This window comes from Pseudorca crassidens, chromosome 3 (assembly GCF_039906515.1).
Source record: "Pseudorca crassidens isolate mPseCra1 chromosome 3, mPseCra1.hap1, whole genome shotgun sequence".
Taxonomy (NCBI): Eukaryota; Metazoa; Chordata; class Mammalia; order Artiodactyla; family Delphinidae; genus Pseudorca; species Pseudorca crassidens.
Window position 1 is genome coordinate 109,789,034 of NC_090298.1, and position 14,299 is coordinate 109,803,332.

At 38.7% G+C, this 14,299-nt stretch overlaps 1 protein-coding gene and 1 long non-coding RNA gene across 5 annotated transcripts in view; one reads left to right on the plus strand and one right to left on the minus strand.

The window, feature by feature from the left end:
- Positions 1–7,647, plus strand: part of SLC22A4 (solute carrier family 22 member 4) — a 49,709-nt gene extending 42,062 nt beyond the window's left edge. Inside the window, exons 8-10 of the mRNA XM_067731693.1 lie at positions 366–548; positions 2,691–2,826; positions 5,695–7,647. Of these exons, the coding sequence (XP_067587794.1) occupies positions 366–548; positions 2,691–2,826; positions 5,695–5,770 (395 nt within the window). The 3' untranslated portion in view covers positions 5,771–7,647. The remainder of the gene's footprint in view (positions 1–365; positions 549–2,690; positions 2,827–5,694) is intronic.
- LOC137221645 (uncharacterized) overlaps positions 1–14,299 on the minus strand; it is a 54,406-nt gene that overhangs the window by 27,089 nt on the left and 13,018 nt on the right. Inside the window, exon 1 of one of the 4 annotated variants that reach the window (XR_010942094.1) lies at positions 338–455. The exons of the other annotated variants lie outside the window; for them this stretch is intronic. This is a non-coding gene — a long non-coding RNA (uncharacterized lncRNA). Of the gene's footprint in view, positions 1–337; positions 456–14,299 lie in introns of those variants that run through there. 4 annotated transcript variants of the gene reach the window in all.

Here is a 14,299-nt window from a genome sequence, read left to right on the forward strand (position 1 = left end):
TAGAAATATATATTTCTTAATAATAATAAACAGGATAAAAATGATTCGTCCTTCTCTTCGAAGATTAAACTTAACTGTATTAACATGCTAACAACTGACTATGAAACTGTTGTAATAAATAAAGGTGGACAAGGTCACAGAATGCATAAATGATCTAGAATAACAGAAGAGCGAAGCTCAAAGCAACCCTTCACGCTCCATCTTTGTCCATGTCCAATTAGTAAGGCTTTGAAGAGACTGTATAATTTGGGGAATATCTTTAGATTATAAAACATTCCTATACAAGCAAAAAGGACAATTCAAGCAACTGTTAAGAAAGTATCACTTCTAAAAGCACCTCTGTTTACACTGGATCTCTTTTCCAGATTACAACTTCTTGTCCATTGGTCTGGCCATGTTAGGAAAATTCGGGATCACCTCTGCCTTCTCCATGCTGTACGTCTTCACTGCAGAGCTCTACCCAACCCTGGTCAGGAACATGGCTGTGGGGGTCACATCCATGGCCTCCAGAGTGGGCAGCATCATTGCTCCCTACTTTGTTTACCTTGGTGAGATGCTTCTTATAAGTCTATTCTTTTTTTAAATATAAAAGTAATAGGTTTTCATTATGAAAAATGCAAACAGCATAGAAAGTACTGGAAAAAGCACAAGTTCACCTCTACTCTCTTAGTTCCCCAAATCACAGCCCTCAGAGGAACTACTATTAACAGTTTGGTGAGTAGCCCTTCAGACATTTCATTTTGCACTATATATATATATATATATATATATATATATATATATATTTAAACACACAAAATGATATCATAAATATTGTTTCACAACTTTTTTTAAACTTAACATTGTATCAGAATATTTTGCCATATCCGTATATATAGCTCTTTTAGTTAGTACATAGACTTCCAATGTATGTATACACATTATTTATTTAACCAGGTTCATGGATGAACATTTAGGCCATTTCAGAGTTTTTGTTACCATACATAACACTGCAGTGAACATTCCTCTACGGCCCCCACAGCCTTTGTATATTTGGATCAATAGATTGCTGGAGCAATTTAAAAATTTCATAGATATCGCCAAATTGACCTCTAAATACTATACCAGTTTACAATCCAACTATCAATATATGAGAGTGCCTGTTTCTCCATATCCTTACCAACAATGGGGATTATCCAATTTTTTAATCATTGATAGTCTGTTATATGAAAAACGGATATCATTGTTGCTTTCATTTCCTTTTCTTCAATTATGAATGAGGTTGAGCATTTTTTTCATATATTTATTGAAATTCTATTTATTTTTAAGAGATCTGACTGTTCATGTCTTTTCCCATCTTTCTAATGGTCCGTATCAAGTTTAGATATTTGATTTTGGGAGCTCTTTGTAATTGAAAAATTAGCCCTTTGTATATATATTATAAATATTTTTCCTAGTTTATTATTCCCACTTTGACTTCATGACTTTATTTGCATTGCTGGCAATTTTAGCTTTTATATGATCGAATTTATCAATCTGGAATAACACCACAGAGGGGCTTTAGTGGGATGTTCAGTGGATCTAGGATCTGGCACTCCAAGCTAAACCTCATCAAGAACTCTACTGGCGAGAGATGTAGACACAGCTCCTTATTCTTCCTAGTCATCCATTGGTTACCTACTAGTTCAAACATACACACATACACATCCCCAAAGACATATGTGAATTCTCAGAAAAGGTATACTCTAAATCCTTACAGAGAGAGACATTTTCCACACAGCTGCCCTGAACACCTGAGAAAGTACATTATTATATAGAATGGTGTCGTTTCCCCTTTGTTCTTCCCTATACTTTCAAACCATGCCCATATGGTCTAATGGTGGACCATTGGTACATAAGAAATGGAGAAGTCTGAGAAAGAACTTTGTATTCCACAGTAGTGGCTCCTGTTGGTGACACAGAGGCCTCAGAGAAGCTTCAAAATTGATATTTTTTTGTCAAATAAAATTCTTGGGTGTGTTATTCCTCTGTAATCTCTGTATACAGAAGGGAAGCAAGATGAGGATCTATTATTCCCCTGTCTGAGTAACACCACATAAAGAAGAGGTGGAGTGGTTCTTCCAATTACAAGTAAAACCAAGACATATAAATGCTGCAAAAAGAAACCACAGTGCCTGACATTTATTGATTTAAATTGGATTGAATATATTAATTAGGTTCTTTTAAGAGTCTCACAGCTCTGTGGACCAAGATTTCCACAGGAGCCTACTGGTTTGGGCAAAAGCAAAGGTCATATCAGTCATAACAGCCAGTAGGTGTCCCTGCAACATCCTGGTCAACCTCTTTCCCCTTGGTGTCCTCCCACCCCCCATCTCCAATGACCTCTACCTTAAGAGGAGAACTTTGGTAGGCAAAAATTTCTATCAAAGGAACATTTATCACACATGATTAAGTAGTAGCTTAGAGAATGCCAGTTGACGTGAAAGACCTTATGATAATGCAAAATTGAGTAGGTGAATGATTATGGAAATTCGGAGGCAATGACATCTGCCAAACAGAAACTGTGGTATTTTGCACACTTTTTTTCTTCTGTAAATATTCAGGTTTAAAACTGCTCTCAAATACTGTTTGCCACCTTTACAAAATGATTCTCAAGAGCATCTGGAGAAACCCTGTATCTAATTGATGTTCTTATGTCCTGTGCCTTACAGGTGCTTACAACAGAGTTCTGCCCTACATCCTCATGGGCAGCCTGACTGTCCTGATTGGAATCATCACTCTTCTCTTCCCTGAAAGTTTTGGAATGACTCTACCAGAGACCTTAGAGCAGATGCAGAAAATGAAATGGTAAGTGGAACTTTAAAAAATGGTATCAGAATTCCTCAGAAAGAATAAACATGAAAGAATAAATAGGAAAATTCTGAAAAGAAAGTGTAATAAGTGGAAAGTAGCTCTATCAGATAATAAAGGATATTATTAAGCAATGGTAATTAAAACAGTATGATGGTGGTAGAAGAAAAGAAATCACTGGCATGGAATAGAGTTCAGAATTAAATGAAGAAAATATGAGAATTCAGTGTGTGATAACAAGTAGCAATTCAAAATCAGTGGGGAAAATTTAGATTATTCAGTAAAAGGTGTTAGAACATTCAACTAGCCATTTTGGCTAAATAAAAAGCTTAACTCTTACTTCAAAATACATCAGGATAGGGCTTCCCTGGTGGCGCAGTGGTTGAGAGTCCGCCTACTGATGCAGGGGACGTGGGTTCGTGCCCTGGTCCAGGAAGATCCCACATGCCGTGGAGCGGCTGGGCCCATGAGCCATGGCTGCTGAGCCTGCGCGTCCGGAGCCTGTGCTCCGCAGTGGGAGAGGCCACGACAGTGAGAGGCCCGCATACCACACACACACAAAAAAAACACATCAGGATAAATTCCAGAAAGATTAAAAATTGAGAACTGAAAATATAAAGTGATAAATGTAGCAGAAGAAAACATAAATATTTTTATAACCTTAGAAGGCCTTTCTAAGCATATTATGAAAAGCAAAGAGCCATAAAGGAGAAGATTGATATATCTGATTATGTAATTTTAGAAATTGTTGGTACAGCAAAAACGAAACCATAAATTAGAACAAAGGTCAACAAAGCAGGGGAAAAATATTTGCCACACACAATGTAGACATAGAGTTAATAAATTTAAGATGCAAGAAGCTCTTAGAGATCAGTGGGAAAAAGACAAACAACTCAGAAAGAAAACTGGCAAAGGTCATGAACAAACAGTTTATAGAAAAGGAAATTTCAGTGGCAAATATATACATAAAAAAGAAATACTTGTCCATATTAATTAAAGCATAAAAAATGTCAATGTCATTTTTTGGCCTATGAGATTGTGCAAGGGTTTTCCTCCTGATATCAACCAATTCTGACACCAAATAGGTGTCCTATAATTTCATCCAATTTTGACTCTAATTACTCAGGGCTAGCATCAGACTCTACAGGTTAAAGGCTCACTCCCACAAGACAGCCTTCTCTTCAGATGCCAGCCACAAGTAATGGTTCCCCAAGGTTATCCACATTTCTGGCTATTGGGGAGGGGGAAATTTACCCTTTTACCCCTTTAAGGTCTTGTGGCTAAACTAATCATAAAATTGACACCAGTCAACAGGAGAAAAATAAACAAATTTTAATTCATTACACAGAGATCTCTCAGAAATAGGACCTAAGAAATGGCCAAAGCAGGAAGCTTTTACACTTTTTAGACAAAGAATAAATTTGAGAGGAATTGACAGGACAAAGAAACTTAGGTTTGAGTGCTTAATTAGTAAGGAATTTAAGCAGAGTTTGGGCTTGTGTAGTAAATTAGTAAAGAAGTAACAAGGTTTGTTTATAGAGATTTCTTGGCCCAGCCCTGGAATTCCCTGTCTTTGGTAATAAGGGTGTCCTTCTACCTCCATATGCAGGGATTGCACCTTTCACATGAGGGATTTATTCCCTGCTTTCAGGGGCACAGAGGAGGCCAGAGTTTCCTTTTGCATCAGCTGCTTCACAAGCAACTTCAATTAAAAATAATCAATATGCCATTGTGGCAAATTTTGGGGCAGCCTGCCCTGAGCTCCATCATGTCCAACTTGGCTACAAAGTCTGGTATTTCCACAACCCTCCTCTTCACATTCAGGAATTTGCTAGAATGACTCACAGAACTCAGGAAAACGTTTTACTTACTATTACTGGTTTGTTCTAAACAACACAAATGAACAGCCAGGGGGAGATGTACACAGGGTGAGGTCCAGAAGGGTCCAGAGCACAGGAGTCTCCGTTCCTGTGGAGTTGGGGAGCATCGCCATCCTGGCCCATGGAGGTGTTGGCCAATTCAGAAGCTCTCTGAACCCCAGTGTTTAGGGGATTTTATGGAAGTTTCATCACATAGGCATGATCAATATTGATTTGACCTCAGTCCCTCTCCCCTCCTTGGAGGCTGGAGGATGGGCTTCTAGTCAAGGCTTGGTCTTTCTAGCAACCAGCCTCCATCGTGAAGCTATCTAGGGACCCACTGAGTCACCTCATTAGAATAAGAGGCAAGACACTATTACCCTTGTCACTCAGAAAATTACAAGGGATTTAGAAGCTCTATGTCAGGAACCAGGGACAAAAATCAAACATCTTTCTATGACATCATAGATTGGAAAACATTTAAAAGACTAATGGTACGGTAGGAGAAGTTTAGATTCTAGAGTGAAACTGCCTGGCCTCAAATCCCAAATCTACTGACTAAACTTGGGAAATTTGCTTACTTTTCACTAAACCTTAGTATTCCCATCTGTTATATGGAAATAGTTCATATGGCTTTTGTGATGTTATATAAGATAAAGTGTTTTTAGTGTGTAGCCATGATAAAAGTCTATATGTGAGTGGATTCTGATCCCAAACTGAACCTGTATAGTGAAAGATGCCCATTTTTTATAAGTTGTTTCTTCTAATGATAAAACTACTTCAATATCAACTTTAACTTACCAAGAACTTCATGCTTACCACTCTATTCTTTCCTCAGGAAAACTATAAAATCATAGAATACTAGCTCTAGACTCATGAGGTTCTTATTAGAGTTAAAATAATTACCTGTTCATTGACTGGAGAAATGTTTTTCAGTGTCAGTTTGGCATTTTGAGGAGGGGAGTCTTAAATATTTAATTTTCTTTAGCACTTATCTTATTTTCAGGTTCAGATATGGGAAAAAAACAAAAGATTCAATGGAGAAAGAAGAAAATCCCAAAGTTCTAATAACTTCATTCTGATAAAATTCCCACCCTATTTGGTGAACTGAAAAACAGATCCTAAGACTATGAAGACACTAAAGCCTTTCCTGATGAAATGGACTGCCTATGAAGATTAACACTAAAAATGGACCTTGCTATTAAGAAATGCTTGTCATATGGCAAACTCTGGACCATGCTTACAGATAAGCTCCTTATTTTAAAAAACAAACCATTTCCAGAAAGTCTTCCATACTAATTAATTCGATGAAATGGGTTTGTAGGATTTTTACAAAACGTGTTGGTCAAGGACTGGTAAATCCATATAAAGATTAACATGCATTTGCAAATACAAATACTATCCAAATTTTTAAAGAAGTCACTGAATTAACACAACTATCAGGCTTGGGTGTGTGTGTGTGAGTGAGTAAACCAGCAAGTTCAAAATTACAGTAGTTTTTGAAGTGAACTTATACACTGCTGTAGCCAAATGATTATAAGGAGTATTCCTATCCAGGAAATTTTATATACTACTTTGAGAGGAATTGATGACAGATATTAATAGCATTTTACAAGTGAAATGCAGCAAGAGATCAAGTAGCCTGGCTCAGATGGCCTGTCAGCCTTTAAGAAGGGAACCAAGGCAGTTCCTAGCTATAATTTCAGCAGCTATGGCTCACAGCCTATTGAATGGTCCACATTTGTGCTCTCTGTGAACACTTGACTAAGCTTTCTGTTCACTAAGACTGGCTTAAGAGACCTTTTTTTGGTAAATAGAGAATCAGGAAAACTGCAGACTAGTTAGATTGGTAGAGGTGGTTTGTGTGCCCCATAGCCAAGAGGGGTCAGCACCCAGGAAGAAGGCTGTCCAAGCCAAGAATCTGGAGAGCCTTTTAAAACAGTTCTTTCCCTTAATACATCCCTTCCTAAATCTCGTATGCAGTTGTATCCTCTTCAACCAGGGGTGCATCTGGTTCCAGGAATGAGCAAGGTAAAAGGTAAAAGCCACTAATGGGATAATGTATTAGCATAAACTCAGAAGATGAGTGTCAGCTCTGTGTCTCACCACATTTTAGGCATGCTGACATGATAACATAGCAAGAAGTTCATCCTGGAGACCTGGGCAGCATGCTTTCACCACGGGCGGCGCCTTTTGGAGCAGCACGTGACAAGCTACTGACCCTTTAACATATGAGTGCAACGGTGCACCTGTAGAATAGGCAGCCACTAGTTTTTAATATGCTGCTTGGTGGCATCATCTCCTAAAATTAATTATCCCCAAATGTAAATATTCACTATCTAAATATTTTTCAAAGGAACATTTGATGTTACATCTTGGTAAACAATCCTTATTTCTTTAAGATCTTTATCTGGAACTTTTCTGATTAACTCAGAATTTTTCTTTATATTGCCATATTTCTAACACATATTTTATATCCTACTGACACATTGATCCCACCTTTTGATTGTTACTTTAAAATCCAGTAGAATATCTTAGAATAGTTTATGCTTTGTCATTGGGGACTCAGGTGCACAGCTTCATCCACCCAGTGCCTTTATCTTCCCCACTGATGCGGCCTGTCTGGATCACCTTTCCACCTACCCTGCCAGACAGTAGTAGCTGCCTGTCCTGCAAAGAACAGGCCCTGCTGCCTTTCAGGAAGCGCTCCTTGAACTTCCTTCCCACCAGCAGCGACTGTTCACTCCTCTGTGCTCTTCTGGTACTTGTTACCTTCACTCAGTTGGGCTCTTGTCTAGTTGTCCCCCCCGACACACAACATGTCTATAAGCCTCCGGGAGGCCAGGGACCTAACTTTGCTTATCTTTTTATCTGTTGCAGTGCTGCTTACTGTAGTGCTTTCTTGCATGTAACAGGCATTTGAGGATATTCGTTTTAATTAAAATATTTTGTAACACTAGCGTGGTGAAAATGTTATGTTTGAAACATAGACACTTGAATTTTTAAACACCAAAGTATAAAATGCTATTAAATCTTTTTCTAAATATAAAAAGTAAGGATGTGGACTTCCCTGGTGGCACAGTGGTTAAGAATCCACCTGCCAGTGCAGGGGACATGGGTTGCATCCCTGGTTCAGGAAGATCTCACATGCCACAGAGCAACTAAGCCCATGTGCCACAACTACTGAACCTGCACTCTAGAGCCTGCGAGCTACAACTACAGAGCCTGCGTGCCACAACTACTGAAGGCTGTGCACCTAGAGCCCATGCTCTGCAACAAGAGAAGCCACTGCAATGAGAAGCCTGTGCACCACAACGAAGAGTAGCCCCTGCTCACCGCAACTAGAGAAAGCCCGCGCACAGCAATGAAGACCCAATGCAGTCAAAATTTTTAAAAATTAAACTAAATTTTTAAAAAAAGTAAGGATGTGATAATTGCCTTTTACTGCTGTTTGTATGGGTGTTTTATATTTTATAATAGTAAGAGATGACTTTTTAAAATCTGTTTATAAAAAGGCAACAAGTATACAAATGAATTACCTCTTTGGTAGTTCAAAGACCAAGTAGATGAATACATGCCAAAATAGTATTCGATTAAATTCAAGATATATTCCTGATTTTTATAAACTACTTTTAAAATTAGGTCTACAAGGCAACTACCTGAACTTGCTTATGAATATCAGTCTCAGACTGACAGCCAATATTACACTGCATGTTAGAGTGTAACATGAAACACTGGAAGCATCCCATTAACAGTTTTATGGATACATGTTTTAACATCTTTTCAACATTTTTGGGTAAGTTTTAGTAACTATAATCATAATATAAAATATAGATAAGAAGTAAAACTATTAGAAAATAGACAAAATTATCAATATTACAAGGAACATATAATGATCTATTTTTAAAATCCAAGAGAATTAATTAAATCTAGTACCTAAGAGTTTCAATTTAAGTGGAGTCATATAACAAGTGTCCCTAAATCACCAACTTTCTATGTACTAAAAATAACCAGCTAGAAAATATACTGGAAAAAACCAGGTTCCATTCCTAATAATCATAAGAACATAAAATACCTAGAAGTAATCTCTAAACAGATGTATAAAACCTAAGTGAAAAAATTATTCCATTTAATTAAGAGTTGAGTGGAGACATGCTGTTTTTTTGTTTTGTTTTGGTTTGTATTTTTATTAGGTTTTTATTTTTGGCTGCGTTGGGTCTTCATTGCTGCGCACCGGCTTTCTCTAGTTAGAGACATGCCATTCTTTTTTTTTTTTTTTTTTTTGTGGTACACAGGCCTCTCACTGTTGTGGCCTCTCCCGTTGTGGAGCACAGGCTCCGGACGCGCAGGCTCAGCGGCCATGGCTCACGGGCCCAGCCACTCTGCGGCATGTGGGATCCTCCCGGACCGGGGCACGAACCCGTGTCCCCTGCATCGGCAAGCGGACTCTCAACCACTGCGCCACCAGGGAAGCCCAAGACATGCCATTGTTGAATGTGTAGAATGAATTCTGTGAACCTGCATTCTTACCAAATTAATTCACTATTTTAGTATAATTAAAATTAATATTTCAATGACGTATTTTAGGAACTTAAAAAATAATTCTAAAGGACATCTGAAAGAACAAATAGGCAAGATTGTCTAAGAAAGTTTTGGAAAAGAAGAGTTGTAAGTTGTAAATCCCTCAGATTTAGAAATACAAAGATAAACAGGAAGGCCAGAAACAGACCCAAATGTTTATAAAATTGTAACATATGATAAAGTGTATTACAAATTATCAAGAAAAGGATAAATTTTTCAAAACTAGTGCTGGGACAATTGATAAGCTGAGGAAAAATAGCATCTCACCATAAAACACATACCAAGGGCTTCCCTGGTGGAGCAGTGGTTGAGAATCTGCCTGCCAATGCAGGGAACATGGGTTCGAGCCCTGGGCTGAGAAGATCCCACATGCCGCGGAGCAACTAGGCCCGTGAGCCACAACTACTGATCCTGCACGTCTGGAGCCTGTGCTCTGCAACAAGAGAGGCCACGACAGTGAGAGGCCCGCAATGAAGAGAGGCCGCACAGCAATGAAGACCCAACACGGCCAAAAAAATAAATAAATTAAAATAAGTAAATTAAAAAAAAACCAACACATACCAAATTCTAAATGGATTAAAGATTCAAAAGTAATAAATAAATAGATAAATAAGCTGAAAGAAAATACAGGTGATTGTTTAATCTAAGGATGGATAGGGAATTAAAGATAAGGTAGAATAGATTTTGCTATAAACTTTAAAAAATTTCTGTACACCAAAAATCTTAAAATTAACACAAATTGGAAAAATATATTGGACACAGCGTCCTTTCTGTTTATGCATCAATTTAAAAGTACCAGCTAATACTCCAGTTAAGGCAAATAGTAAGACGGTTAAGTGCATCTTTGGAGACTGTTGTTCCTGGGCCTAATTCTGGGTCTGTCATTTATCAGCTGTGTAGCCTTGAGCAAGTTATACAGGCATACCTTGTTTTATTGTGCTTTGCTTTATTTGTGCTTCACTGATACTGCATTTTTTACAAATTGAGGTTTGTGGCAACCTTGCATTTTCGGATGATGTTTAGCATTTTTTAGCAATAAAGTATTTTTAAAATAAATTTATTTATTTTATTTTTGGTTGCATTGGGTCTTCGTTGCTGCGCGCGGGCTTTCTCTAGTTGCACGAGTGGGGGCTAGGGGCTACTCTTCGTTGCTGTGCGTGGGCTTCTCATCGCAGTGGCTTCTCTTGTTGCAGAGCACGAGCTCTAGGCACATGGACTTCAGTAGCTGTGGCTCACGGGCTCTAGACTGCAGGCTCAGTAGTTGTGGTGCAGGGGCTTAGTTGCTCCGTGGCATGTGGGATCTTCCCAGACCAGGGCTCGAACCCTTGCCCCCTGCATTAGCAGGCAGATTCTCAACCACTGCACCACCACGGAAGCCCCAGCAATAAAGTATTTTTAAATTAAGGTTTGTACATTGGTTTTGTCTTTTTTTTTTTTAAGACACAATGCTATTGCACACTTAACAGAATGCAGTATAGTGTAAACATAATTTTTATATGCACTGGGAAACCAAAAAATTCCTGTGGCTCGCTTTACTGTGATATTACGGTGGTCTGGAACTGGATCCGCAATATCTCCGGGATATGCCTGAGTCTTCCTAAATCTCAGCCTCTTCATCCGTAAAAGGAGGCTAAGCAGTTCCATGGCGTGATTGTGGGGAGATAATGCATATATTTAGTCTAAGTGCCTAGCAGACTTAGATGTTTTCCTCTATCTCACATCTCACTGAACTCAAAAGTTAATCATTATAGGGCTTCCCTGGTGGCGCAGTGGTTGAGAGTACGTCTGCCGATGCAGGGGACACGGGTTCGTGCCCCGGTCCGGGAGGATCCCACATGCCGCTGAGCGGCTGGGCCCGTGAGCCATGGCCGCTGAGCGTGCGCGTCCAGAGCCTGTGCTCCGTAGCGGGAGAGGCCACAACAGTGAGAGGCCCGCGTACCGCAAAAGAGAAAAAAAAAAAAAAGAAAAGTTAATCATTATAATCAACTTCCTTGCCCTCTTTCTTAATCCACCTTACTCTACCAGGCAAACTGCAAGGCTGGTTAAATACAGCCCCCCTCCTACTTCCACCGGTACCTGCACAGCTAGATGTAGCTGGGAAAAAAATATGCAAAACATGCTGACTGGTTTCATTTAAAATTAATCATCAGTCATCAAGAGGAACCTTACTGCTGACTGACAGTCATGCTCCACTGCCCTGGTCCATTCTCTATCCTTAATGACCTTTCTCTTCAGAACTCTAATATCTCCTCTCCCATGCTCACCCTCAGCTGTGCCTTTGCTTCCTATTTCACTTAAGCTCTTACCATCTTAATCCACCAACCTAACTGCATTTGTACCCATACACTCTGTCTTTTCTCTTATTACTTGAGATAAATGGTCTCTGCTCCTAGCACAAAATTCTCTCTCTCTGTGTGTGTGTGTGTGTGTGTGTGTGTGTGTTTCTGCACTTGGTGCCCTCACCCCCTTCCTTACCTACTCAAGGACATTGCTCCAGCAATTAATTCCCTTGTCTGCCCCATGATCAATCTATCAATCTTTTCTCTCTCTACTGGATCTTTTTCATTCAGCATGCAGACATGCTGGTATTTCTACAATGCTGAAAAAGCTCTCCCTTGACCCCACTTCTGCCTTCAACTACTGCCCCATCTTTCCCTATCCCTTTACAGCAAAACTCCTCAAAAGAGAGCTCTATATTTGCTACTGCTAGTTTTTTTTCTTCCAATTTCTCTTGAGCCCACTACAATTAAGTTTTAGCCTCCGCCTCTTCACCAGAGCAGCGTTTATCAAGGTCCCCGATGGCTTGCATGTTTTAAACTGAATGGTCAATTCATGGGCTTCCCTGGTGGCGCAGTGGTTGAGAGTCCGCCTGCCGATGCAGGGGACACAGGTTCGTGCCCCGGTCTGGAAAGGTCCCACATGCCATGGAGCAGCTGGGCCCATGAGCCATGGCCGCTGAGCCTGCGCGTCCGGAGCCTGTGCTCCGCAACGGGAGAGGCCACAGTGGTGAGAGGCCTGCGTACCGCCAAAAACAAAAAACAAAAAAAAAATGGAGAAAGGACAGTCTCTTCAAAAAATGTTTTTTTTTAAACTGGATATTCACGTGCAAAAGAATGAAATTGGACCCATACCTTATACCATATACAAAAATTAACTCAAAACAGACCTAAGCGTAAGACCTAAAACTATAAAACTCTGAGAAGAAAAGCTTCCGGACATTGAATTTGGCAATAATTTCTTGGCTATGACACCAAAGCACTGGTGACAAAAGCGAAAACAGACAAATAAGACTACATCAAACTTAAAAACTTTTGAGTGTCAAAGGAAACACCAAAACAAAAAGCAACCTATGGAATGAAAGAAAATATTTGCAAATCATATATCTGATAAAGGGTTAATATCCAGAATACAAAAAAAACTTCTACAACTCAACAACAAAAACCAAATAACCTGATTTTAAAATGGGCAAAGGAATTGAATAGACAATTCTCCAAAGAAGATGTAAAAATGGCCAGCATGCATATGTGAGGCTCATCATCACTAATCGTTAAAGAAATGCAAATCAAAACCACAATGAGGTACCACCTCATGCCCATTAGGATGGCTGCTATCAAAAGAACAGAAAACACATATTGGTAAGGATGTGGAGAAATTGGAATCCTTGTGCACCTTTCGTGAAAATGTAAGATGGTACAGCCATTATGGAAAACAGTACAGAGGTTCCTCAAAAAATTAAAAAATAGAATTATCATATGATCCATCAATCCCACTTCTGGGTATACATCCAAAATAATTCAAACCAGGATTTCAAAGAGCTATTTGCACACCCACGTTCATTACAGCATTATTCACAATAGCAAAGAGCTGGAAGTACCCCAAATGTCCATCTACAGATGAGTGGACAAATAAAGTGTGGTTTATACATACAATGGAATGTTATGAAGCCTTAAAAAAGGAGGAACCTCAAGGACATTATGCTAAGTGAAATAAGCCAGTCACAAAAGGACAAATTTTGTATGATTCCACTAATAGGAAGTATCTAAAACAGTCAAAATCATAGAAACAGAAATTAGAAAGATGGTTACCAAGGATGGGGGGAGAGGGGAAAAGGGAGGTGGAGGAGTTAGTGCATTTTGGTTTTGCAAGATGAAAAAGTTCTAGAGATCTGTACACAACAAGGTAAATATATTTAATACTATGGGACTGTGCATTTAAAAACTGGTAAGATGGGGACTTCCCTGGAGGCGTAGTGGTTAAGACTCTGAGCTCCCAATGCAGGGGGCCTGGGTTCCATCCCTGGTCAGGGAACTAGATCTCACATGCATGCTGCAACTAAGAATTCATATGCCACAACTAAGGAACAGGCAAGCTGCAACTAAGGAGCCTGTGAGCTGCAACTAAGGAGCCTGCCTACCACAACTAAGACCCAGTGCAACCAAATACATTTTTAAAAAATTGGTAAGATGGTAAAATTTATTTTTTTATCACAATTTTAAAAGCTGTATGGAACTAGTTAAATAAATAACGGTGTGTTTTTATGAAAGATATTATTCAGCCTTTAAAAACAGAGTTTAAGAATTATTTTTAATAACATGATACAATACTTGTGATATAATGCAAGTATTTTTAAAAGTATACAATAGTATTGACCAAAGAATGAATGCATGCATGAATAAACTATGTTTAAAAGTCATGAAAAAAAAAAAACTAGAAGGAAATCTCTCAAGGTATTAATAGTAGATATGTTTGGATGGGGGATTATAAATGACTTTTATTTTAGTTTCTTTTCTGTAGTTTTCCATACTTTATAATTGTTTTACAAATAACATAGTTTTATAATCATATAGAAGTTAAAATATTAAAAATTTTTATTTTAATTTTATTGAGTGTCAACTCAATAAAAGTTTTTCTTTTTAAACTTCTATGTGATTATAAAGTGCAAAGTCATGGGAAGCAAAGATGAAGAACATGAAGAATGTAAAATTGGAGCTCTCCATGGGCTCAGTCTGGCCAGATTATAAACTCCTTCC